Consider the following 27652-nt stretch of genomic DNA (forward strand, 5'->3'; position numbering starts at 1 on the left):
CCCCTCCATGGATGCTGCCATCTTGGATTTTTATATATTTCCATGGTAACATAGCGGAAAAACGGATAAATAAAGTTATTGTATTGTATTGTATTGACATTACAGATACACATTAAATTCAACTGGTTGCCACAGTTTCCAGCAGAGGAATGCAATCTAGAACCCACTTCTAAATGTTGATATTCAGTTTTACACACTGCACCTTTAAATCATAATCTTTAATGGTAAAAATGTGAGTTCATGGTCTAAATTTTGAGTCTGAAAGGTAAAGATATGGGGTAAAAAATTCAAAGATAGGAGTTGGAAGGCACCAGATAAAATAAAGATAAAAAAAAAAAAAGGTCAGAATATGACTTAATTTATAATTGATCCATAAGGTCAAAATAAAAGATACATTCAAAAGTATAAATTGAAAGGTTAAGATATGAAATTAAAGTCAAAATTACAAGTTTGAGCCATAATTGTGAGTTGCAAAATTAAAGATGAAACGAAAACAAAAAATAAATTTCTTTTCCATGTTCCCGACTTTATAATTATTTATACTCTTTACTTTTTCATATTTTTATGATTTAACAAGGATAGATCAACTCATCAGGGTTAAGTTTACAGTTTTATACAGGGGGAAATCTACAAACCTCATACCACTGGGACAGTTATAATAAAAAACGTATTTTTGCAGGCCCAAATATTACTGTACCATGGTTCGGATTTGGACCCCTGACCTGGGGAACTACACATTAACACAATGTGGCCCATATTGATATTGAGCCTTGAACATACTGAATGAGACCCTAGTGCCAAAAGACTACCAGATGGTCTTTTCCCAAACTCGCTTTGACTCAGTTCACAGGAGCTCTTAAATGATGTGTAAAATATGTGTGCATGTGTGAATATATTTGCCAGAAGGCAGTAAATCATCCAAATTAAATTATAATCACTGAAAACATTTGAAGTACTTTTTTCCTTGTTTATTGCAAATTTGACAACCTGCACAAATATTTAAATGCTTGAATGAAGATTTTCTTACAGTGATGTCACCATTGGTGTTTTTCCACTGTTGTCACATGCAATTAATTCTAAAACAGCTTGGAATAAGTTCATGCCTTCATAAATGTGACCATATCTCATACTAGATTCACAGTACATCCAGTTGTTGTTGTGAGCCAGAATATTTTTACAAAAAAATGATGAAAGTGTGTCCACATTAGATGTGTATCAGTACTTTGGCTTAAAATTGTATAAAAAAATAAAACATTGCAACACTTAAATGCATCCAGTTTGAACACATGGTGTCACCAAGCGCAAAGAGCACACCATCGTTAAATAGTTGAATATAAAAATAGAAACTTTGGGGTAAAAAGTCAACAGGAAGTATGAACAAGTCCTATGTACAACCAGTCAGACAAAAGACATCTCAGCAGTCAGGAAAAAAGAAGATAAGAGTATAAACACAGCATACAAAGGAATGCCTCATTCTTGTCAAATCAACCATGGCCTACTGGCTGACATTCTTTACTATGACTGGCATCATCGAGCTGCGGATGCTGACAGAATCCCCATCTTTAACTTCAAAGCCAGTGTCATTTCCAGTGTTACTTGCAGAAGTGAATGCGCTGTGGTTGTATTCAATATGACTGACATTAGGTGGCATGGACCAGCCATTTGGCTGAGGCCTGGGAGGCATTCCAGTCTGGGTTGAGCCTGAGGACCAGGATGGGAAGCCAGCAGATCCAGCTGTCGAGCTCATAGCAGCTAAATAAAAGGCCAAGTTCTGAGGAGCTGTTTTCTTGAAGGCTGCCTCCATCATGTGCTGGTTGCAATGCTCCTTTATCTGTGGATGAGTTTCTCCCTGGTACTAGAAGATAAACAGTCACAGGTTAGAATCCAGGTTAGGTTGAAGGTCAATTTTGACTTGTATTACATTAGTTAGTTGTGTTTCGTCGTGCCTTTAAGGCCAGAATCAGACTATGATAAGGCCTCCAATGTGGACGTGTTGATCTATGTGTATGCCATTGTTTCACTGTTATAGTTTTAACAGGAAATCTTCGCAGCACAATGGTCAGATGCCTCTTCTAAGTAATCTTATACACTCTTCTCTCTTTACATTAGGGGTAAACCTTGGGCGTGCAGCTAATTATGTGAGCAGATATCTGACATTTGGCTAATAAGATGAGAAATCTTTAAAAAAATCTAGAATATTAACACCTCTAGATTCTCAGAGTACCAGGGCAAAAATAGAAGAGATATCACAGTCTGGCCTTGTGCATTCCTGTCTTAGACACAAGAATAAATGAAGTGCATCATATTTTATGGCAAATGTGACTAAAAATTGCACGACTTTAGCTTCACTGTTTACACTCTCCACAAGTCTTCCCTAAATCCCTGCCTGCAATTCTCTCTGATTGGCAAGAGGTTTGACGGGTTAAAAGATTTGATATGATGCTTAGATAACTAAACACAGTTAAGACTCAGGGTAATATAACAGATTTCTTACAGGTGGGATATGTGGAGGCATGTTGTGGAACATCGGTCCACGTCCCCGTACTGGACTTTCCTTGTTGGCATAGCGCTCTGCAACCCAGCCGTTATCCTTCTGGTGCCTTCTTAGCTTCATTCTTCGATTCTGAAACCATGTTTTTACCTGAACAGCACAAAGATTTATAAAGTTAGTATACATCCAATGATCCAATAAACACCCAATCAACTCAAGTCAGTCTTGTTAAGCAGTAATCTGACAGTAACCTCTCACCTGTTTGTATGTGAGACCTGTCATTTCAGCCACGTTCTTCATCTCAGCAGGGGTGAGGTACCTCTGCACACTGAAGCGCTGAACAAGAGTATTCATCTGACTCTCAGAGAAAGCTGCCCGCACTTTTCCTCGAGGGTTATTGACTGCGTTAGTGCTTGGCTTCTTTGGGGCAGCGTGGGGTGCATGTAAAGAGGAAGGTATGTTGGTGCAGTCATTCCCTGCAGTTACATAGGTCCCTTGTTCTTCTATGAGAGAACTGGAGACATCCTCACTGGCATCGGGGCTTCTGCTGCTCGTCTCATCGTCGAGATCTTTCTTGGCCCACGACACGGGGTCTGCCTGGGGGAGGCTTCCTTCTCTGCTGCTGCCAGAACGCCATGAATCTGTGAGAAAGAAACATGGTGATTGATGTTAGTCCAAAGGAACATTTTTTGAGTCAACACCATCATTAAAGAGATAGTGAATACTAACATTTTTTTCAGCTGTACACTGTAGTATCTGAACAATGATAAAACACATCAATGCTGGTGTCATTTCTGACATTTGACAGAAACTGATTAAAGAATCTGCATTTTATGGCTTTCGATTAGCTTAAGCGGATCTGCTTTGAAAAATCTTTTCTGAAAAGTGTGGCTTATGTGACGTAGAATCCTATCATTCAGAGACTACTCTCATCCCCTCCTGCACCTGCTCTGCCTCGGCTCTGAGAGCTCCGGCTTTAACGCTGATGCTGGAGTCAGCGCCCCGAACAGGTAGTGCTCGGGGCCACCATGGTCCACCACCACACTACAAGCCTCCACCTCAAAGAACTATCTGATACAGCAGTGCTGCAGGACTCTGTAACTTTCTGGCAAGAGGACATCACTGTCACTCCTGCCTCATTGTTGAAAACCCTGTCCTTTCCCCCTCCCCCCTCTCAGAACCAAACTGCTCATTTTTTGTGAATTTTTGTGTCTGAAGTTGGCAGAGTTAGCTGTGAGCAGGGGATTTATTTACTCGTTAAATACAATACGAGTCCCTGCATTCAATTTAAAAACTATTGGCCTTTTCATAAATCAAACATTTTAGTGTAGCCTCCCCTTAAAAATTTCCACAGAACATGTTTATGTAGGAAAAAAACTAGAGCACCGTACCCAGGTCACTCAGGATATTTTCAAGAATTTTATACACTGGCTCTAAAATAGTCTGGCCTTAAGCTCGGCACCACCTCCATAGTGAGAAATTGCAACCCAAATGATTCAAGATATATAATTTATGATGATGAATGTAGCAATTGGAACAAAGCGTGACTAAATAAACCTGCACAAAAAAAAAACAACATGCCTAAAAGGCAGCCATTCAAACACTTTCTCTTACCATGTCCCTAAATGTTTTTCAAGGACCTCTCAAGGTGTAAAAATTCTTTTTACAATGGACCTGGGCTTTTTAAGGAAATGTCCAATTGTTAAGGACAAAGATTTATTTTTGTGTGTGTGTGTGGTGGGGGGGGGGGGGGGGTGAAATGCCCAATGCACTGATTTCTGCCATTAAAGAAATGGCAAAATGAGGATGAGCTGTCAAGTGGGTGACTTGGCAGTACAGGCCAACAACAGTATAGTTTATTTGAACACAGCATGTAAAATAGAATAGAATGAATGAATTCGCCCTTAACTCTGGAGAATATTTATTAACCAGGAAATTTTCTAAAAGATTATTCAAAAAAGAACCCTATGTCCTTTTATGAAGCTTGTAAATTTGTGATTTATAACATTTTACAACCGAGTCATTTCAGATTAGACACAAACCACATGAGGTCTGTTTACTGCTTTAACACCTACACAATAATCAAATTGTATAATTTAAAGATTTGACCAAAATAAGGGGATAACGTTAAGTTCGCAGCATCTCTTAACTTTAAGGTATTAAATTTAAAACGTCGAATTAAAAGTTTTTAAATTAAATCCCCTAAATGATTTTCAATACTGATACAGCTTTTAATAAAACACCAACATTTAGCACACTATCTTTCTCTTCTAAGGAGGCATGGTTTAGAGCACCATTGCGATTTAGCACTGTTATCACAAGAAAACAAAAGACAATTTAATTTTGGCCATGTGTTACTTTTTGAACCTCCCTATTAGTCATGTCAGGTCATTGTTATCCAGAAGTAAATATCCACTTTTTATAACTTCTATTACACCATCACTTCTTTCACTCGCCTCCCTTAAATTTTGTGTGCATACAAAGATTCCCGTAATCTACCGCGAGATGTCGCCGGTTGACTTTCCTGTGGATTAGGTAGCTAACTGGCGGGAGTCACAAAAGTCTCAAAATGGAACCGAACCAGTTTTTATCCTTAAATTTGGCTGAAGATATCCTGTTTTTCGACGGCCGGCTACAAGTAAGCACTTTTTTTTTAATAATGCAGTGTCACCGGGCTTTCTGTGCTGTCTCGCGGTGAGGACGCCTGTGAAACTGTATTGCTAGTTAACCTGGTGGTATGTGATGTTAGCATGTTATCCTGGCTAGTGTAACACACCTGGTGAGGTGTGGGCCTCGGAATCACTTGTTGAATCACAGCCGACTCGCCTGGCCTCGAGTTCCTGGTCCTCGTAGACAGCTCGATGTGGTCCGCCCAGAAGCAGGCGGCTGGCCTGGGTGTCCCCGAGATAGACAACCCCCGAGCCCTGGTAGTGACAATGGGCGTTCGCAACGCGGTCCTCCGGGCTTGGAGGACTCTCCTCTGGAGACCTGGCGGTCGTGCCATAGTAGGCCTGTGTTACCCCGGTATTGTAGCTCCCCAGATCTCCAGCCTCACCCCAGGTCGCGAGGTTTCCGTGGTTTTGCTCGGGTTGGTATAAGAGGCTGTAGGCATATGCGTGGTAGGAAGGGTTGTAGTTGTAGCTGATTTGAGGCTTCCAGTCCGCCATTTTCTTGAGTCACTTTTCCGCTAGTAGAAAAGAAGAGGCGGCTGAGACAATAGGAAGTGTGATGAACACAAAAAAAAGATATGCTGGAAGCCGCAAAACCCCGGCAAACCTCTGATGGATTGCCAGCCCAGTACCAATCAACCCTCAATGGCGCGCTGCGTCAAGGAGGTGGTTTATAAAGAGGCGTGTGGGTGTGGACAGGTAGGAAGGTGGGCGTTAGGATTGAACCAGTCTGCATAGTAAACTATCAGTGGGCGGTAATCAGGGCTTCTCAATGGCCTTGGTGCTTGAATCCTATTTCGAATTTAGAGGAAAAGGCTTCTATCGCCAAACACAAATCATGCTGAAGTTGGCCGAAGCTGTATTTGTTATGATCATCTTATACAAATAGGCACTAGGTAACAATACGTTATTATTCTCTGTGCAGCTGGCTGTAGATAAAATTGAGACTGACGTGGTTTAGTTTGAGGAGTAAAAGTCTAAAAACTTAGGCTTGTACAGTCCAATTGTGTCCAATATAAGATAACTGTTGATATGAATCATCTCAAACAGTTTTACATCTGCTGACATGTTATAAAGCTGTCAGGGGTAAACTGAACAAATGAGTCAGTATTAACATATTCAGGGGGGATATTTGGAGGTGCCAGGCAAAGACCTTTCAATGTTTAGATGATAGCAATCATTAAGCTTGATCCAGGCTGCCCATGAGGTTGGGAAAAGAGGGGAAAACTTTCTGGAGCTGAGGTCCATCCCTAATTCAAGCAATTAGAATCAAATTTTGACCCAAGCACCCACCATTATATATTGAAGTGACACAAAAACTATTAAATGTCAATATGTTTAGCCTGTTTAAAAATACAAACCTTGTTATCTTAAAATGCTATGAGTTTTTTATATACTGAACTTATTTTACCAGTTGAACTGAACTATTCAGCCTCTGTTTTGGACTGTTTAAAGCCATTGACAAATAATTAAGGAGAAGTCAAGGAGCTAATTAGGGCAGTGGTTCCCCCACGGAGAGCCGTGGGCCCCCAGTTGGCGTAATCTCATAACGGGCGATGCACTAATGCAGTGCTATGCAACACCAACTGAGGACTTCAGCACTGCAGAAGAGGAACATTTTATTGATGTCACCTCCGATTCAACAATTTGTTTAAAGTCCAAGCCATGGATTTGAGTCAGAGTAGCAAAGGAGTTCCTGCTGTTTGGCAGGAGAGGGCCACACTCTGCCCTTTTTCAGCATCCAGATTTTCACTTGTGTGAAATAGGTTTTTTGCTGTTGCCACAATCAAAACAATCCATATCAAAACTAGACACTGAAAATGAACTGAGTGGCAGTTTTACAGCTGCACCAAGGACCCAACAAGCTCTCTCTTCAGAGAGTCATATTTAAAAAAAACATCTGTTTAAGGCAATAGTTGTTATTTCTAAAAATAAAAATTAAGTTTCTATGTTGTGGTTGAAAAAAAATCCCATGTAATTTGTTAGCAACAACATTGTATTTGTTGTACGTTTACCTATTAAAATCACAATATGGAATGCTGCAATTTTCAAATCAATATTTGTTCAATATTTCTTTTACCTGAAATGTGTGTTGAAATACCAGTTTGAAACACTCTTTTGCAACAGAGATGTAATGCCCTACACATCATGCAAACATTCCTGTCAAATTTTAGAATAGTTTACAAAAAACATTTCCTTATTTTTGTTGAGGTTTTTCTTAATCAAAATGAGAATGGCATAATTAATTTCCCTCCCTCATCTGCTCACATCACAATTGCAGTATGAGTCAAAATACCAGCTTGACACGTTTTTTGGCAGCAGGGTTTGTTCTGTACAGATTATGCAAACATTTAAGTGTCGTTTTAGAGCACAAATTCTGCTTCTCTTGTTTTTTTTTTTTTCTATGTTTTTCTTAATTAAAACAAGAATGATGTAAAAAAAAAAAGCCATCCCCTTCAACACAGCAATTATATCAAATTTGCAGTATAAGTCAAATTAATCTCAACCAGGTGTTTTTAGATTTGTTCATACTTTGTTTAATATAATCATTATTGTGTTGGATATAATACAAAATGATTTTGCTTGTGTCTGTTAAATAACACATATGATGAACTATAAGTTAATCACTCATTAAATGGCAATCACAAACAATAGAATACATTCTTCGTCACTGAAAGTACTTTCAGACAGCTCCTATTTAATGCATATTTGTAATGACTATATCTTGAGGTTCTTTGGAAAAACAAGACCCAGGCAATTGCCTACCTTTTCCTATTGACTTGTTTTTGAATGTATTATGCAACAAGCACTTTGAGTAAGTTTGAGTGTGCTGAGTTGTAATACAGTCCATTCTCTGTGAGCTCTCCTAAAATCAGCTCAGCACACCAGACATAGGTGTTATTAGAGGGGCCAAAGGAAGATGGCATCTTTAAAAAGTGTAAATGAACTCCATCATTATGGGCTCATAAATCCTGGCGCTTTTTAGGTGTTGTGTAGGAGTATTTTGAGTTCACATTCTGGTCATTATACTGAAGGTTGCTTCCTTTGTGTGTGAAGAAAATCAGAATCCCTGATTTGACAACTCAGATGCCATGTAGCAGAAAAGGGTCTTTCTGAATGTAAGAGTTACGAAACAGAGACTACACATCCTAACATTTCTCTATCTCAGGTGGACATGTTGATGCTAGTTGCTTGAACCTTTATTTGCAATCCCTTTCACAAAGATGAGCTAGAATAGCCTGCACGTTACCATCCAGCTGGCTGTTTGTGTTCCCCATACTCAGATGTATTGACTTGGTAATGACTCAGTTAGTGATGTAACACTGTGAAAAGAGTGAGCCTAATGGGCACATTAGCATTTCCACTAATCTCTGCTCAGATAGGGTGTGTCTGTCTGATCCCGAATGAGCATCCTAACATCCTAAAGAGGGGTTGATGGTGTAGGTGTGTATAGCGGGTGTGTAGGAGGTGAGCAGGTCATTAGCATTAGTATGTGGTTAGGGTACTGGCTGAACCTTTGATGGTAAGGCACAGAATCATGTAATGTGGGGGTCAGGGCCACATGATAAATCACAATTTTATGTAAATGCCATCTAAGGGTTCAAGTAAAAAGGTCACTAAAGTCTCCATTTATTGCATGTAATAATAAGAAATAGTCGCTGGAAACAAGCTATGATTTTCCACTCCACATATGGATATTTTCTTTCTTTTAAATGAACGCCTGAGCTTCACAGCCTTGCTCTGATTATGTGCAGACTTATGAAGCTCATGCTGGCTACCTCAAAATAACTCGTGCCAATTTAGCGATGAAAAAAAACCTTTTTGGATTATTTGGATTTAAGAGAAACATGTTTCAACTTTCAAGCAGCTATGGCTAAAGGTAATGGATTTAAACCTTTAGATTCAAATATTGTGGCCATTAACCAATGTGAGATGGTTCAGATCATGTCTGAATATAAAAATGCAGCATGTCTGTATGTTGTGGTTGTCAAAATATTCTACACTTTTGAAAACCATTTGTTTCTAAATGATAAAATATCCATCCATCATCCATTTGAAAGACCGGTGGTTTTAGAAAGTACGGAAATGTTATGATCTTTGGGCATATTTTTAACCAAATGAAAGAGAACACTTTTTGGGAGTCGTGGGTGGAAACCTTTGCTCTTTGCCAGTTATGCCCACTTTGCCAATCTGGCAAATATATTTAATTTTTAAAGATACATTTTGGGGCTTTTTATGGCTTTATCAAGAGTGGAGAACAGTGGATAGAGACAGAAGCAGGGATGAGAGAGTGGGGGAGAGACATGCTGGTAAGAAGTCACAGATGGGACTTGGGGTGGGACCTAACTGCCAGGTCATCCGTGCCATGTTGCAAACGTATTTGTGCAATTCAGAGTCTTAAGGAGTTTCTGTGCAATTTTTTGTAAATTAAAACAAGTTATTGCACATCATTGGATGTCTAGGACTAGTGTTTGTGGCTCTGTGGTGCCAAACAAGCATCAGTATCTCATGATATTTCCTAATGATGCGGACTGTCAAACGATCACATTTTTAAATCCTCATTAATCTTTCCTTCTTGTCGCATTTTTCAGTTCCACTGGTTTGCACCCTAAACTGGTTTTACTAGATTTTAGGACTTTTTACTGTCTTAAACTAAGCGACTTATTGAATTCCTGTTTGGATACAGACCTGATTAGATTTTCTAAAGGAAACAAGGATTTTTTGGAGGATTGTGACATGAATTTAACCAGAAAAAGGACTTGGTATGGATTGAAAAGGAAATAAGGAACCGTCGAAAGAGTTTTTCAAAATAAAATGAGACATGAAGGAGCAGTGGTGGACATTATTGTGGCTGCAGGGAGATGCTGCAGTGGCTCAACCAAACTGTGCTGAGAGACAATAAAGCATGTGACTTATCATAATAAAGAAAATTGAATGCACTGATTAATTGTGATGAAGCACTAATACTGAGAGATCTACTAATAATATAAATTGTCATTTATTAAATAAAATAAATGATAGTTTCCATTGTTGACTAAAAAATCAGATGGAATATCTTTTGGTCAGTAAGCAGTGGTTCTTACTGTAAACAGTCTTTTACTGAGCATTAGGCCTGAAATATTTCAAGTCAGCCACAACAATAACAATCTCATTTGGAAATACATAAATAGATATTTTAAAATCTATGTATTGCCTAACCCTACATCCTAGGCAAAAACGTAGCATACTACCTAATGATGTGCATATGACTGGAGAGAATTTAGAAGTGGGAAAACTATATGAAGCCAGAAAAATAAGTGGGTATATACTGGTCACCTGTGTATACTTTACTACTATACCTAACCCTCAATAACTAAGTTAACTGCTAAGAATTTACAGTGAGTGTTTATTACTAAAAAAATATTTTTTTTTAATGAAATGCAGGAATTAAAGCAGCAAATGGGGTAATTAATAATATTACTGTTGATTTTTGTGATAACAGAAATTATAGAAGAATGTTTACTGAAAAGTCACTGGTTAGAATTAATTAGACATTGTAAACAGCAATAAAAAATACTAATTAAAATGAGTATGTCATATATTTTATAACTACATTTATTTTCCATAAAGTGATGTTCTAGCGCCTTTCCATGGATTCAAATGTTGTCCCTCATGTCCTCCTCTCCGCTTGATGGCGCTGTTATGTAGATTTATCACACTAAAAGATGCGATCCCTTTAACTGAGTTCACATGGAACTCCGGGCCGGTTCTGCTCCGCGTGCTGACAGTAGAAGCACTAACGGACCTTCCGAATCTGTCACTGTAACGGTTTTGGCGTGAAAACGTCGCATTTATCGTACGGTTATCTCCGTTATTTGCTCGACAGACTCGACTTTCGGTGTGAAAATCCGTCCACGTAGGCGTTGTTTACATTTTTTGACAGGTGTAGCAAACTTGGAACATTGTTGGATATCACGCCGGGAAAGGGCAACTCCTTCGCCTAGCTTAGTGTATCGAAAACATAAAGTTGACGTTCACAGGTACAGCAGTTTAACTGGAGGCAAAACGGGAGCAGCCGAGATGACAGAGGAATTAGAGCATCTTCTTTCACAGCTGACACTGCCTGACAATGCAGTTATTCAGCAGGTAACGCCACAAACTTAAACTTACCGCCTTAAACAGTTGACAGCCTAAAAACCTAGCAGTTTTTAACAAAACCAATCAAGCTAACCCAGCAAACTTAACGTACTTTACGGCCGACTAACTGTTAGAATTTTGGTGTACGTTTGTGAAATGTGTTACATTATATAGCTACATAAGTGAAGTACATTTTTTGGGGTTTTTGAGAAAATTTGACATTTTGTGACATGTATTCATTTTTTCCAATGTGAATAGTACAATTAAGTGTTTGTGGTGGCAAGCCAACTTGGTGACATCTGTTTTATCCCTTTTTAGGCCACAGCCCAGCTGAAACAGGCATTCAAAGACCCAGGCATCATACCAGCCCTGTGCTCTGTCATGAGTAGCTCACAAAACCCTCAGGTATTCTGTGTGAAACTAAAGAAGATATTCTTTAATTTCATTTTCTCTCATGTTATTTTTTCTTTACCAAATATTTTCTGATTATACTGTGCGTGATGTTATATTTTCTAAGATGTCCATCATTCTACTCATCTCTACTGCTTATTCCGCCTTGGGGCTAGAGCTAGTCCCAGCTTTGCTTATAATTTGTGATGTGTTTTGGCAAAATGTTTCACCAAAAGGTCATGTTAATAAGAAATGTAACTGAATTGAACAGAGAGAGAACAGCACATATAACTGTCACCTCTTGCCCCCTGTATACTTTAATTGTTGTAAACTACCTTAATTCTTGTTCTGTTTTTTTCCTCTCAGATTCGTCAGTCAGCTACGGTGATGCTGAGGTTAAGAGTCAAAAAACACTGGAAGAAGATCAGCCCAAATGATAGAGAGAGGTTTGCCCTTTACTTTTCTAGTTTTCACTGAATCATTTTACATAATAGTGACAATACATAGTATTTTGTGAACACTGATATAGATAAAAATGAATTCTAATAGCAATATTTGCCTTTTTTCACAAAGCCTCAAGGCAGTGGTGTTGCAGGCCTTCATGCAGGAAACAGAGTAAGTGGTTTTGTCTCTACATTGACAAGAAATTTTGTCTGAAATTATCAAATTTACCTCATGTTTGTTGTTCATACAAAACCATTTAAAAGGACAAGTCATACTTGTCATGCATATGTCAAGAATTATTTTTTCCCTCTAGGCACACGGTTCAGCATGCGCTCTCCCAGCTGTGTGCTGTGATGGTTAAACATGAGACACCGGAGAGCTGGCCTGCTTTACTTCAGCTCCTTACTCAATCCACCAAGAGCAGCAACCCCCAAGACAGACAGGTATGAGATTCATCCAACAACTGGGGATTTTTGTAGCAGGACTTTCACATAACTGGTAGATCACCTTTAGACACATCTAGAACAAAATGTCAATTTTCTGATCAACATGAACTAAAGCATGTTAAATTAACATTGAATATGAGATACAGGATAGCTTTTTCTGAGTTGTTTACCATAAAATCTGGATCTGCATCCTAGTATATAAATAGTGGTCTGTTTATGAAGTCTTCCAAAGGGCATAAAGGTTAGATGTTCTCTTGAGTGATGATTTTCCATTTTGTTTGGCAAAATCCACAACTTGCAGTTCATGTGCTGCTCTTTTATGACCATCTGATTTTGCTGTAAGGAGTTTATGCACTGGCTATGATACAATGGTTGTGCTCTCAGCCTCCAGTGATTGTTGTGAACAGACTCACAAAGTTCTGATAGTTTTGGATTTCTAATTAGTTTTAATTTGTATGTAGTTTTTACCTTTTGCTTTAAATTTCAGATAGTTTTAAATAGTTCTTACTGCTGGTGTAGTTTAGTTTAGTTTTTATTTTGCAAAAATGCTTCGTTTTAGTTCAGTTTTTATTAGTTTAATTGTTAGTTTTATTTTTTTCGGCAAAATGGGATACCTGTCAAGGAAAAAAAAACCTAAAAAGGTTCTTCACTTTTCATTGTAATTATTCAACTTAAATGTTCGTATACCAATCAAGATCTAAAATTACCATTGTGTGGAGTTTTCTTTAATCAAATCAGGCGATTTTACTGTCTCCAGGCTTGGGTAATAATGTCAGTCACTAGCTAGTGTCAAAGACTAAAACTAAGGAGATTTTGCGCCTATTTTGTTTTAGTTAGTTTTGTAAGCACACAATACGGTTTTAGTTCGTTTTCGTTTTATTTGTAAAGCTTAGTTTTATTTAGTTTCAGTGAACTAAAATGATTTTTACTTGTTAGTTTTGGTTCTTTAGTTAGTTTTAGTTAACTATAATAACCTTGCAGACTCACAGCCCTTGTGCCCCCCTCACTCAGCCAAACCAGCACTCTGCAAGGTTTATTTACTTATCGGTATACTCCCCATTTTATTTAAACTAACTTTCCTGGGCTAATGAAGGGGGGATAGCAGTTAAAAAGTTGCACCTAATACAACTGGTCTGGTTTGGTTCATAAAATATTCTAGCATGTTCTGAGCAGTGAAGCCAAAGCAGCTGCTTGCACCACACAATGAATGGGGATGAATTTTCAAGCTCGGTAGGTCTTGTGCAATGCATGACAGTGGCAGCTGCATTTGCAGTAATGGCATGGCATGTCTTAGCACTTTATACTGGTATAAAAGTCTCCCCATGGAACAATTAAATTTTTTTTCATTTTTCATTCCATAACAGAAGAATTGCATTTTTCTAAATAATAATAAATGAATAAAAAAAGACATGTTTGAAAATGAACGCTCTTCTGTCCTTACAGATTGGCCTTCTGCTGCTGAATAAGGTGATTGAGTCGAACCCTGAGCCGTTCAAGCCTCACTACTGCCAGCTGCTCCAGCTGTTCAGCGCCACACTACAGGATCACAACAACCCGACGGCCATGTACTACTGCATCCTCTCCCTTACGGCAATCACCGCATACACTGGCACAGAAGAGATGGTGAGAAAGTGTCAGAAACTTAAATATGTAGACATTTACTTTTAGACACAGTTATGTTTAATGATGCGTTGACGTTTGACAAATTGAAGTCTTAAAACCATCAGAGCTGTGACATGTATTTGTCATTCCTTAAATCATTATTTATTGGCTTTAGGTTTTAAGGCAGGATTTTAACATTGGTTTATTAATTAATAAGATTGAACTGTCGCTGATGTTAATACATTGTTACATTATACAAACTAAACTCACATTTTGGTGTCCTACAGCACCAGATGCGTTCCATCATTCCAACTCTGATTGTTGCCCTGAAACATCTCATCAAGGCAGATCAGGTAAATTGATTTATGTTTAAATATTTCTTTCTTTCTCTGTTGTAAATGATTTAATTAAAGATGATGAATATGAAAAGCCTGTTACATTGTTTTGTTTGTTTGTTTTGTACAGGACAAAGCTACTGAGGCCATGGAGGTGTTTAATGAGCTCATGGAGAGTGAGGTGTCCATTATTGTCCCTCATATTTCTGATATGGTCAGCTTCTGCTTGGAGGTAGGAACTTAACAAATTTGTACCTGAAAATGTAAAACATAAATGCTGATTCTCATAGTATCATACTTGGAAAAAAACATACACATGTTTAATATCCATGTTTTATTTAGATTGGTGGTGACACATCTCTGAATGACTCCTTGCGGGTGAAAGCACTCTCTTGTATCATCTTTCTGATCAAGCTGAAGAGCAAGGTAAAGTCCACCGTCGGCTACTTCAGAATCAGTTTCTTTCCCCATCTTCTGAAAATCCATAAATAGTATGCGATTCAGTGTTTATTATTTGTATACAGGCAGTAACATAAGAAATCTTTTTCTTCTGATCATAACGGTCTATAAAACAGTTTTCATAGTTGAAATGAAATGAAATGATAACTATACAAAGATGCATTAAAAATGTTCAGGTCTTGTAAAATATCATACTTTATGACTAATTACAGGCAAAATAGTTGAGAGCATAAACTTTGGAGTATCAGCCTACCTACATCAAACAGTTGTTTTTCTGTCTGTATCGCACAAATTCATAACCAAAGTTATCTGAAGACACTTAACAAAGAGGAAAGGTCTTTGATACTGTTTGATATATTATTATAAAGACCAGCTCTAATCACTATGAGCTCAGCACTAGCAGTAGTTGGCCTCATTACAGTGGTGAGGAAAACCTTCCCTTTAACAGGCAAGAACCTCAAGCGGCCATGCACTTTGGGCAAGGCTGAGGCATGTTGTTTAAGAACAAAAGAAAAGCTCTTTATCTTTTTTCTCCTTTGTAGGTAGTGCTGAAGCAGAAATTGCTGAACCCCATCCTGCAGACCATTTTCCCCGTGCTGGTTGCAGACCCCCCACCTGGTGAGCAGGACCCAGATGATGAGGAGGATGACAGTGGAGATGGCACAGACAATGACAATCCCAAACACTGTGCTGCTCAGGTGGGAAATGTTATTTGTTAGTATGCATAGTGTTTAGCATTTTTTAATTGATCCTTCCCAACAACCTTAATAAGTTCAGTGAGGGAAGAAAGCTTGATGAATGATGAACTTGATGAAGTCTTGCTCTATTATTTCCAGATAATAGACACCATGGCACTCCATATGCCACCTGAAAAACTGTTCCAACAGCTGGTAAGTCATCTGTAGGCCTTAGCGAACGGCTTGATCTCTTGTTAATGAACACTTCCTTTAAGATATTTTTCTGGGCAATTGCTAATACCTGAAACCACATTTAACATTTTGGAGGTTGTAACTTGGGGGTTACTTGTCAAAGTGATTCAATGTTTCTTGTGCTTTAGATGCCCCTCACTCAAGCTTGCCTCGCTAGTAAAAACCCCTATCAGAAGAAGGGCGGTCTGCTGTGTCTTGCTGTGCTAGCTGAAGGATGTGCTGACTACATACGCACCAAGTTTGTATACATTCACCTGCTTCTCTTCTTTCTGTGAAGGCACCAGAAACTGAATACGGTCATCTTTCTGTCATCATCTGTTTTAGGATGCTGTCATCGGTCCTGCAGACAGTGTGCCAGAGTCTCTCTGATAGTGATCAGGTGGTGCGCAGTGCTGGCCTTTTTGCCCTCGGGCAGTTCTCTGAACATTTACAGGTTAGTTTTTAGGGGCTTCTGTGCCTTTAATGTAGATGGGACAGTGGATAGAGTCAGAAACTGGGCACAAAGGGAATGGAGAATGGCATGTGGAAAAAATAACTACAAGACAGGTTCAAACCCGGCCAATAACAGCCTCTGTACCTGGTCGCCCCCTACAGCCACTAAACTACTAATGCCCTAACATATCACCTTCTATCAGTTGCTTTATTTTATTTTAATTTTTAGATGATGATTGTGTACATTATAATAATACTCTTAACTATTTGACCTTTTGTATTCACTCACTTTGATAGAGTTTACCATTAATTTGTGTCGTTACAAGTTCGATGTTCTTTAACTATGTACTTTAGCAGAATGGAATTTTTTCCCTGTATTTTGGTAAACATAAACCAATAAAATAAATTGGTTGTCTATTTGGTTTTTCATCTTTTCCTTCTAGCCTGAGGTTAGCAAGTACTGTGCAGAGTTGATGCCTTTGCTGCTGGGCTACCTGTCGTCCTTGAACCAGGCCAATCTGAACCATGTTACTAAGGCCTTTTATGCCTTAGAGAACTTCATGGAGAACCTGGGTAAGGCCAAAAAGATTCTTCTGTGGATATTTTGTTTCTTGTATGACTGTTTTTACTGACTTAAAATTTTTGAAGGTTGCATCATACAATGTCAGTAATTTTCATTGTTATGTCAAAAGCTAACAGAACATGATGGACATGCCTAATCTCCTCTTTCTATTTTTGTGAAACAGGAGCAGATATTGAGCCTTACCTGCCCACTCTGATGGAAACTATGCTTTCTGCCCTCAACAACACCGACAACCTCAAAATAAAGGAGCTTGCAGTGTCTGCCATAGGTGCCATTGGTAAGAAGCTTACGAAGATTTGACAAAAGGCTTGCAAAAGAAAAACAGGATATTCTGGATTCTATTTAAAATCTGAAGTTTAGGATAAGATGTTATCACACTTTTTGAAGTGGTCAGTTTCCCTTACAGATGAAAATAATGTCAAATTCAGCACAGTTGCAGAACTTTGAGCATCAGTTTGAAACTCCATAGGTTATCTAACATAAGAAGCAAGGTTCAGTAGTCCTCATTTATATCTTAAGATTTTTCTTAGACTTTAGACTAAACTGTCGGATTCATGAAGTGTTCTTGAACAGAAAAATTGTTCTCACTTGTAATTTTATGTCTTTGTAAGCTGAAAGCATGTGCATGTTTTTCCTTATTTGTATTATTAGCTCCCTTCTATGCCCATGTAAGGGCATGAAACTGCAGGGCTGTGTTTACATGGCACACAAGTTAAGCAGGATCAAAATGAGAAGGAAAGGCATCAGAAAAAATAGCCAAATTGAAATGTTCTAAGTGATTATGCAGTGGATACTGAGATAAAAACTCTCAGGTAGTTAATTAGTGGTTGTGCTGCTCAAAACAAAAAACGAATAGGCTCATTTATTGGTATTATATCTAGTGGATCCTGTAGGGATATTAAATATACACCAAAAAAAGATACATCCATTATATCATGTGCTCAGACAGCTCTGTCATTAGATATGATGTACAACACAGTTGGGGGCTTAGGGGACTGGAAACAAAATTAATCAAAAACATGGGTGCAAACAATCCTGCTGCTGAGAATACATCATGAATCAGTACAGTAAAGCTTGCTGAAAAAAGCGTCCACATGGATCAAAATGAATGGACACATTATGAATCTTTATCTCAATAGCCAATGCTGCCAAAGAGTTGCTGGTTCCCTACTTCCCTCCAGTTATTGAAAGCCTGAAAGGATTCCTGACAGCTACAACAGAGGAGATGAGATCGCTCCAGACTCAGTCCTTGGGTAGGTTTAACCCCAGAGGAAAATATTATGATGTCTTAATTTTCAGCAAATAAATATGCACTGGAATCATCCACCAGATAGATTCAGTTTTACTCTGTCAGGGCAACAAATCAATAAGTTAATCTTGCTAAAAGCATGAATGATGAAAGATGCTGATTATCCTCTGTTTTCATCCTCAGATACTCTGTCGGTGCTCGCTCGCACCATTGGTAAAAATGTATTCAGTCCTCTTGCTGCAGAGTGTGTTCAACTGGGCCTCAACCTCACAGACACCATTGATGATCCTGACTTGAGGCGTTGCACGTAGGTTGCTTTCTATGTACAGTCATTTTCATTTCTTTTTATTTCTGTATCCACAACAGTCAACAGTCTATAAGACTGGCTGCACACTAGATGATTTTTCAAGTCTTAACCTATTTTCATTTCTCAGAGATGAGATCAAATATGAAATTAAGTAATCAAATGTGACTAAAGAAGAAAAGGTTAGTGAATAAGGCTCAATGGGAGGATAAACAAATATATATACATGAGTTAATGCTGTCAGGTGTATGTTCTGTTTTGCAGAGAAGAACAAAATCAAAATGATTTTAAGTGCAAAAAATTGGCCTGAAATGGTCTACTTTTTAGCCAACCTCGGTTAACAGCAGAAACTTCTGAACAACAAATTCCACACAAGCATATACATTTCATAGACATGAATGAACTAACTTTTTGTTACTATTGTTTGAAAACAAAAAATGATAATTGATGATTGCATTATTTCAAATACATTTATTTTCTTTAACCCTTTCTCTCCCCCTCTCTGCACATCCCTTTATCAGGTACAGCCTTTACTCTGCCGTATCCACTGTTAGTCCAGAGTGCCTGACTCCTCATCTCACTGCCATTACAACAGTTATGCTACTTGCACTCAAGTCCAATGAGGGGATTACGGTAATACTCACTTCTTATATTAAGCATAAAAACGACATGTCACCTGTCCAAAGTATAAATGCGTATAGTGTTTTACCTTGAACATCCTCTCCAACCCCTTTTATAGGCACACCTCGAGGAAGACAAGACATTTGTCCTACTGGACGAAGATGATGATGATGACCATGAAGCAAAAGATGATGATCACATTTTGGAAGAGGAAACGGAGACAGATGTTCATGATGTTGCAGGGTAGGGGGTCATCCATATTCACTCACATATACATCATGAATGTATAATTAAAAACTCAGCTATTTCTGTACTTACTTTGTCTGATACTGTTGGGTCTCTCAGGTTCAGTGTAGAAAATGCCTACATTGATGAGAAGGAAGACGCCTGTGAGGCACTAGGAGAGATTGCCTTCAGCACTGGGTAACACTGACTTTTAAACTACATTACAACCTTCAGTTCTTCCATGTGTGTTGGCGTTTGCAACTATAATATAAATTTAATGGAAATGAGTAGTTCTATAGGTGCATCTCAGAAAATGAAATATGATGGGGAAATTGGGGGCTTTGGATTTTTGAGTTTCATTAGGTATAAGCTGTATTCATAAAGGTTAAAAAAAGGCAAAAAAATTAACTTTGTGTGTACTTAATTCATGGAAGTCTTGCTTTTTACATTAAATCAAGAGTAAATAAAAAACCCCAAACTTTTCTGCAATAATTTCTTTTTGATACACCTATAAGTAGGTAAAGATAATAACTGTGTGAACTATGTTTTGAGTGTTTGTATGATTTTTCACTGTTTTTGCTGTTTCCCCCCCTCAAAGTGTTGCCTTCCAGCCCTTCCTGGAGTCCAGCTTCCAGCAGGTTTACGAGATGAGAGATGTGAGTAATTTTGCCGGGCTGCTCAGCCCAGTCGTCCTTCTCTGCCTAATGATCTGTAAAGGGCATCTGGGCCCTGTGTTTGTGCATACATCTGGCCTCTCCAGGTTTATGTCAGCAAAACATACCAACATATTATGTTTAATGTTTTTAGTAGTACTTAAAGGGCCTTTGGCTTCTTTTTTTGGCACCTACAACTTCATTTTCAGAGCACTTTTCACCATCACTTATTGTTGCTCTGTTACAGAAAAATGACTCCCACTGTCCTCAGTAGAATCCGTAATATTGTGTTAAAAAGCTGTGTGTGTCATATTTCTATATTTCAAGGTCATATCACACAGAAAACATGAAGATGATGTAAAGGAATCCTGTCCTGACATGAAAAGCAGATGTAGACCTGTAAACCTATCTTTATCTCATTTGCCATTATCACTGTCTTGATTCTGATTGGCAAGTGATGGAGAAGTGGCATTGATGAGTGCAGTGGGGGTTCCAAAAGTTGAAAGGTTTTCAATTGAGAGTGTGGCGACAAAAACAGCTGATGCTGAGGGCACTTTTTCCACCTAGGGTGCTGGGAATGCTGGACTTCTTTGGTTTTAAATTGAACTTGAATTGAATTGGTTTTGGTGCTGCCAACATAAAAAGGACCAACTGTGGACACAGGCCCTGAAATAGATGTTCACCCTGATGTAAGCACAGTTACATGAAGTTGGATTACGTCCAATTATTGTGATGGTCCAACAAAAATCTGGACTTTTAAAATGCATGTAAACTATAGAGTCCAACTGAAATAATGCTAAATCAAAATTCTTAAAGTCAGACTCAAACACAGATAATGCAGCTAGAGATCAATCTACTCCTTTACTGAATGCACCTTTATCAGTCCAGACTGGACTTGGTGCTCTCCACATGCTCTACATTTTCTTGTGCTGGGCTTTGACCCTGAGTGTTCAGAGTATAAATGACAAGCGTAACAGAACCCAACCAGAATAAGGTCAATAGATAATTAGCTGAAATGGGGCATATTTCCACCTACTGTAGCAGAGGAGGATATGCTTTTGTCAATAAATCAATTCTCCCCAGAAGCTCATAGCTCAAGTTTAGTGTCTCATTGGATAAGTGAGAACTCCACTGACATTTTTTTTTTGAATGGTTTGTTAATATAAGCTCTTCTGGTACCACTTACAGTACAGTCTGTTAAACTGTATGTTTGTGAAACAGCAGGGACTGAGTTAACAACTGTCCAAACATATTTTTGGTTGGTCCAGCTCTGTGTTTGATTTGGAGTGGCTGATTTGTGGTTCAGCAGTCTCATCTTTCAGGTTCTGATTTTAACAACCTCTAGAGTTCACTCATTTCTCAGAGGAAATGCTTGCTTGATGAATATTCCTGCCGTAATGTCTGACCAGTGTTAGGAGGCTGCCTCAGAGCTTGAGTTTGCCCCAGGGAGGTGCCCTGTAGAAAAATGATGCAAGAATGACAGTTGCTCCATCTCATTTCACCATTGTCTCTATAAATAGGGTTTGCATATTTTACTAAAGAATGAAATTCCTTGTGTATTGTGTTGTAAATTGATGCATTGTGTTTTTCTTGTTAATTTTCTCCTTCTTCAGTTTCCCCACGAGGACGTTCGCAGGGCAGCATTTGGAGCCATGGGCCAGTTTTGTCAAGCTCAGTACCAAGTTTGGAAGGAAAATCCCACTGATGCCAACCACCAGGGTAAGGCCTCTGTCCTCAGTGATGTAATTTTTTAGGAAATACAGAAATGGGATTTTGCTTTCTGCTAGAGTGGGATATATCTCTTAGAAGTAAATACTGTAGGATCATGCACCATTCTAATTCAGGAAGTTTGTGTGGAACATGCATCAGTTCTGTTATCTTTACTTTGTGTTTTCATTCCTCTTTTCTGTGCATCCTTAATTCTCCTCCTAGCCCTTCTGAAGTTGCTGGATGTGGTGATTCCATGCTTCCTGGAAAATGTAAAAACAGAGCCAGAGCGCCAGGTTGTAATGGGCATCCTGGAAACCATGAACAATGTCATCAAAACCTGTAAGGAGGAGGTTTTCAAAAACCCTATGCGCCTTAAAGAGATCAGCCATGTCATCAGTGATGTTCTTAAGAAAAAGGTAAGGAGGAAACTCAGGATGAGAAGTCAGCTTTCTTTGTGTGACATGAGATCACTTTTTAGACATTTGCTTCTATCATTTGGCCGCATTCCCCGACCAACTGTTAACATGAGGTACAGAGTTAGAAACTACTCTGTGCTGAGGCAAATTTACTCCCAATATGCATCCTTTTTGTTCAAATGTTTTGGACCAGAACGTACAGCAACACTTCTGAAACTTCCAAAGCCTGGTCTGCATTCTTTTTTTTAATGAGTCTACTTTTATTTCCAAACATTGCTTTTTTGAACGAGTGCCTTGCAAAGTTGCATAGCTCTGTTTTTGGGGATCCTGCTTCATTTACTTGACCAAAAAAGTATTAAATCATGTAGGGTTAGTTCACGCTATTTTGTTGATCTAAAAGGTCAGGTTACAGACATCATATATTCTCTGAGACCTCCCTCTTGCAGTTGTTTTTTGCAGCTGTATGTAAATTAAGCACACATTTTTAATATGAAGATTATTTTATAAAGTCTATCTTGGCATCTGCCTCAACAAGAAAAATCCTGTTACAACTTTGAAAATAAAGGATTTCTCTGGTTTTAAAACTTATAAATACTTGAGGTAATGGAAGTACTTGAATAAAAATTTATGTGTAAAATAGTTTTAGTATTTCTTCCTACAAATGTGGAAAATTCAGTGGAAAAATCTATATATAGTGTATTTAAACCATGTTTTCCTAAATTCTGTTTTTTTATTAAGAGTGCAAAAATAAGAAAAACACAAACTAGAATTATGAACTGTTGTCAGCACTCAGATGCTTGTGAATATGCTCTTAGGAGTTTTTGCATTTTTGTCTTAGCAAGGAAAAAAAATCCAGATAAGAATATACCAGTGAATTTTTGAGTCTTCTATATAACTGCATAAGTGGGTTGTATGAAGTTTTTCCTGATGATTGCTGTGAATCAAGTCAATTTTTTCTCTCTCCAGACGTTTTGTCAGGGCAGTGGTAGTGATGAAGCCGAAGACGATGACCAGCAGGTACAGTTCCATATCATATTCACATTAATAAACCTTTAAGAACATCAACAAAATTCAAGTGGCAATTCCTAAGTGTCACCACAGCCTTTTAAAATCCTACTATCCATTTACTCTGTGTTCTCTTGTTCAGGCAGAGTACGATGCCATGCTCCAAGAGTTCGCAGGGGAGGGAATACCCCTGTTGGCTGCTTCTGTACCTGCAAACAGCTTTTCCCCATTCCTTAACGACCTGCTTCCTCTCATCATGAGCAAAGCCGTGAGTCTGGGCCTTCTAAGGTCAAAGATATACCTTCTGTTAACTAGGTGTACACATATGCATGTTGGCTGATACATGTCAACTGTGTGGGTTTGATGTGTCAGCTGTGCACATGTGCATACAAGAGATGCATAAAGGAAATAACTGATGAATCAAATCTTAAATTATCCACATCTGCATGTTGTGTAATTGTTACTGTACTGTCACAAACATGTCCATGAGACTAGCCAGGACAAATTAGTTCTAATTTAGAGATCGATGTAGAAACTTATAAACAAAATTGAAAAAAGGACAGGATTTCGGGTCAATGAGTGACCCTATAAACTGGTGAATTTTAACCCTGCATGTGCGTGTCTGTGTTTCCATTTGTTTAACTTTTTCATTAAATTATTCCTGACAAAAACATTTTGAAATATTCATGAAAAAATTAACAGGTATTTGCAGGGATCTTTTCTGATTTCAACAGTTGCTGTGATAAGATTTGGTAGAAAGTCCCATGTTGACATGCAGATGGTGCCAACCATGTATTTTGAGCACCAGTCAACAGTCTGAACTGATCTGATGTTGCTGTTAATTCATGTTTCTATCAAGGTATTACAGTAGAATTACAGTACATCTGAAATCTTAAACAGATGACATCTACAGGATCAACATTGTATTGGTTATAAACCTTTGAAATGAGTCAAGGTTTTATAAGAAGTGCATAAACACTGCTAAAGAGTCTGTTTCCCTTTTATAGAAATCCACATGCACAGTTGCAGATCGGTCCTTCTCTTTGGGAACAATCGGAGAAATCCTGCAGGCCCTGGTGAGTGTATCTGGAGGCCAGGGATTGGCAGGCAGACTGTCCAATCGTTTACTTCCTGTGCTTGTGGCTGGAGCAAAGGACAGTGATCCTGAAGTCCGGAACAACAGCGTGTTTGGACTGGGATGTCTGGCTCAGGCAGCTGGACCCATCGTTGTATCGTATCCTTCTGAGTTGTTTATTTCTGATAGTGCTGGTCTGTTGTGAGTTAATAAATCACATGGAGTTGTTCTTTAATACATTCACCAGAGACTATCCCATGATGCTCTCTGTGTTTTCTAACCTCTTGGCCAAAGAGTCGGACCTCAGGGTGATTGACAACCTGTGTGCTGCCCTCTGTAGGATGATCATGAGCAATGTGGAAGCCGTTCCTCTTGAACAGGTATATTTACATCCTGCTCCCTTGAGGACAAACATGCTGAGATTGTATGAATGTCATGGTGGAATGTCAGCTTGCACTGTACAACAGAAATGAGCACAAATCACTTAATGCAAGTCCACGTCAGGTATGTCATGGTTTGATTAAAGAAATAATATAAATGGTCAAAATAGTTATGAACTAATGCCACTCAGGGAGGAAAATATAACTATGAATAACTATGAATAGACATTCAGTACTAACTGTAGGAGTTTGAGTACATCTGTAGTGTATAATTTCTCGAGGTCAAAGCTAATGTGTAATGTACTGTAAAACCCTTTGGCTTCCCATACAGCCGAATAATGGTACTGGAATTGCACATTTTCTGACTTTAATCTGAAGTCTTTGAGGAACAAGTCAAAGTCAGGTATTGAGTCAAATCAGGGTGCAACTTGAGCGCAATTCAGGCCTGATTCTCAAACTCAAGTTGCCATCTCTACTGTACAAATGAGTTGTTTATAATCCACATAGCTCAGTCATGCCCTCAAACGGCTCCTTATTCATCAAACATACATATAGTACAAACCAGGAATCGGTAATTTCTGTGCATTTGTCTTGTAACACTTTTTCACATCCATTAAATTAATTATTAACTCATTTTCTGATATGTTTAATCCTAGGTTATGCCTGCTCTGGTGGGTCATCTTCCCCTTAAAGAGGACATGGAGGAGAACAAGACAGTGTTCAACTGCCTGGCTATGCTCTACTCACGCAGCCCTGATCTGGTACAGTTCAAACACCTATTACACAATCTCTATATAAAGGTATAGGTGTGTTGAGATTCTACCTCTATTTACTTCCAAGTTAGTCTAAATAAATAAATAAATAAATAAAAACAATACCAAGATGGAGAAAAACTCTAAGAACCAGAAAATTTAACTTTCCAGAAGGTTGTTGATTTATTGACAAGATGTATAAGCAGTAAAACAATAATCTACTCCATTTCCTCTCAGTTCTGAAAGTGGGAATCCCTTTTTTCTTCCTAGAAAAATCAGAAATAACTTTTCCTAAAAGCTGAATCAGCTTTGTAAATGTTTGAATCCTAGCATGTTCTCTGTTTGGATAACAGACAGATCATTAATTTTTGTATAGTTAACGAATTTAATTTATACAGTATCACTTCAACACATCAAGCAGGCATTAAATAATTTGTTTATATCAAGCAATTAAAATAATTTTGAGAAGTGAACAAGAGAGATGATAATATAAGACACAAACTTAAATGTTAGATTTAGAATAATTGTTTTGATTAAATGCTTCAATGAAGATCTAGAAATCAGCATTTCTGCAAATGTTTATTTGCTCCATTATGCTGAATTTAAACATATTAACTGTATAACTTACATGTTTCCACTTCCAGATTGTAAAGGTCATGAAGCCTGTAGTTGCTGCTTCCACTCATGTCCTTGGCAACAAGAAGGTTGATGAAGGTGAGGATTTCTTTTGGTAATCAAACTGAACTGAATAATCAAACTTGTTGTTCTGTTACCATAACATCTGATGTATTAGACACTTTTAATACCTTTGTCTTTCTACCGAAAATTTTGGCAACTGGTGCAACCGATATACCAGGATAAAGTCCAGACCCGTGCTGTTTTTACAGTTAGTGCAGCCACCAACACACAAGACCTAATGTTATCGAAAATTCACACCTAGTCATTGTTTATTGCTAGAAGATGCTTCACGCCTCACAGCACATTAGAATATACAGTATAGTGACACAGACCAGACATGGGGGGTTGGAGCCACTTTTTAACAGCATTTCTTCCAAGTTAGATCAGACTCCTGCCTGAAAAGAATAATGGTGTACTGTTTAGTGAATACACCTCGTGAAGTGCTGGTTTGATTGAGAAGATTCCACAGTTAAAGACTAGAAAAGCACTCGGAGAGCGCAGACCTCCACCATTAGCCCTATCTCCCAATAGTACAGAATCCTTTAAAAAATTCCTGGATCCAGAGGGTGATCTGGATCACTCCCAAAATTTAATCAGTTCTTCCTTATGCCATTTCTGACATATCCTGAAAATTTCATCAAATTCTGTTTTTAACTTTTTGAGTTATGTTGCTAACAAACAAACTAACAAACAAACCCTGTCGATCACATAACCTCCTTGGCGGAGGTAACAAGAAACAAGAGGAAGTGGGCACAGCAAGGTAGTACCTCACAACAGTCAGTGTAGATTAAGAAGTCAACTCTGACAGCAACAGATGATAAGAAAAGAGCTGCACAGAAATGATGGGTAGTAGATTTTGATGAAGTTAACCAAAAGTGTCACATAGGAAGACCATTTAAACCTTTCTTTTTTTCTGAAAGACCCCAAAAAACAGGCTGAAACTTACACCAGTGTGACTTATAATCCAGATTTTATGGTTGTTAAATATTTTCCTTTATTAAACATCTTAAATCAGTATCCACATAACACTCATCAGTCTTCTTTTGTTACTTTTATTGTTTTTTTTTATCTTCAGCGTTTTCTCTCTAATTTTTACACTTGTCTTGTCTCCGCAGACACCCAGAAGTCCGTGGCAAGGCTGCTAAATGAATTTGCTCAGCAACACTCTGCAGAATTCCAAGTAGCTTTGACTTCACTTCCTGGAGAGCAGCAGGCTAAAATAAGTGCGGCCATCTCTGCCTCATAGTCCTCACACATCCTTCCACTCTCTTCTAAAAGCCAGGAAAATAAAAGAAAAATGCAGATTTTATACCGTTGGTGGAAAATGGGACAGTTTTTTGGAGACATTTGCCCAGATTGATCTAAACATAGCACTTCAGCCATTCTAGTATAGTTACTATCACATTAGAAAGTCAAGCTTTTGAGGATTCATTTTTTTAATTTATTTGCTTATATGCATGCAACGTTGAAGTTTTATTATTTTAAGAGTTTCAGTTAACCATCCTGTGTTGATAATGTTGTATTTTGTTTCTGTTATTCTGTTATGTGCTAATATAAATTACTACTGTCCCCTTTTTGCCACTGTTTGTACAGACCAATGGCTTTGCTGTACGAGTGTGAAGTGATACAGTTTATTCCAGATAAAAGTCATTTTCATTCTCTCCATCCAGTGTTCATCAACATCACT

General features: G+C 38.3%; 2 protein-coding genes across 4 annotated transcripts; one reads left to right on the top strand and one right to left on the bottom strand.

Annotated features, from left to right (window-relative positions):
- Positions 1-953: 953 nt before the first annotated feature.
- nanog (nanog homeobox) lies at positions 954-5816 on the bottom strand. 2 transcript variants are annotated; one of them, XM_041814132.1, is made up of 4 exons: positions 5268-5816; positions 2750-3132; positions 2495-2641; positions 954-1855 (listed from the first exon to the last, which is right to left on the bottom strand). In XM_041814132.1, the coding sequence occupies exons 1-4, from the start codon at positions 5656-5658 to the stop codon at positions 1496-1498; spliced, it is 1281 nt and encodes a 426-aa protein (XP_041670066.1). In that variant the 5' UTR covers positions 5659-5816; the 3' UTR covers positions 954-1495. The 2 variants fall into 2 exon arrangements, with proteins under 2 accessions (XP_041670066.1, XP_041670067.1); XM_041814133.1 differs by having other exon boundaries at positions 5318-5644.
- On the top strand, positions 4999-27630 carry ipo4 (importin 4). 2 transcript variants are annotated; one of them, XM_041814130.1, is made up of 30 exons: positions 4999-5129; positions 11596-11682; positions 12034-12113; positions 12241-12282; positions 12425-12554; positions 14001-14180; positions 14447-14512; positions 14625-14726; positions 14837-14920; positions 15496-15651; positions 15790-15843; positions 16011-16120; positions 16207-16315; positions 16758-16887; positions 17061-17174; positions 18037-18150; positions 18330-18453; positions 18972-19083; positions 19190-19314; positions 19417-19494; positions 19895-19952; positions 21563-21668; positions 21882-22075; positions 23042-23092; positions 23223-23348; positions 24088-24314; positions 24403-24535; positions 25192-25296; positions 25932-26001; positions 27081-27630. In XM_041814130.1, exons 1-30 carry the CDS (start codon positions 5061-5063, stop codon positions 27209-27211), a joined length of 3267 nt encoding a protein of 1088 aa, XP_041670064.1. In that variant the 5' UTR covers positions 4999-5060; the 3' UTR covers positions 27212-27630. The 2 variants fall into 2 exon arrangements, with proteins under 2 accessions (XP_041670064.1, XP_041670065.1); XM_041814131.1 differs by lacking the exon at positions 4999-5129 and adding an exon at positions 10892-11286.
- Positions 27631-27652: the final 22 nt, after the last annotated feature.

This window comes from Cheilinus undulatus, linkage group 19, assembly GCF_018320785.1.
Source record: "Cheilinus undulatus linkage group 19, ASM1832078v1, whole genome shotgun sequence".
In the NCBI taxonomy this organism is placed as follows: Eukaryota; Metazoa; Chordata; class Actinopteri; order Labriformes; family Labridae; genus Cheilinus; species Cheilinus undulatus.

Bases quoted from the DNA above. Each gene is read 5' to 3' on its own strand.
- ipo4 (XM_041814130.1), top strand. From the start codon at position 5,061: ATGGAACCGAACCAGTTTTTATCCTTAAATTTGGCTGAAGATATCCTG. The intron at 16,316-16,757 runs GTTAGTTTTTAG...TTTTCCTTCTAG, and splicing joins AGTTCTCTGAACATTTACAG to CCTGAGGTTAGCAAGTACTG. The intron at 24,315-24,402 runs GTATCCTTCTGA...TACATTCACCAG, and splicing joins GCTGGACCCATCGTTGTATC to AGACTATCCCATGATGCTCT.
- nanog (XM_041814132.1), bottom strand. From the start codon at position 5,658: ATGGCGGACTGGAAGCCTCAAATCAGCTACAACTACAACCCTTCCTAC. The intron at 3,133-5,267 runs GTGTGTTACACT...TCTTTCTCACAG, and splicing joins CGAGGCCCACACCTCACCAG to ATTCATGGCGTTCTGGCAGC. The intron at 1,856-2,494 runs GTAAGAAATCTG...TTTATCTTCTAG, and splicing joins TGCCTCCACATATCCCACCT to TACCAGGGAGAAACTCATCC.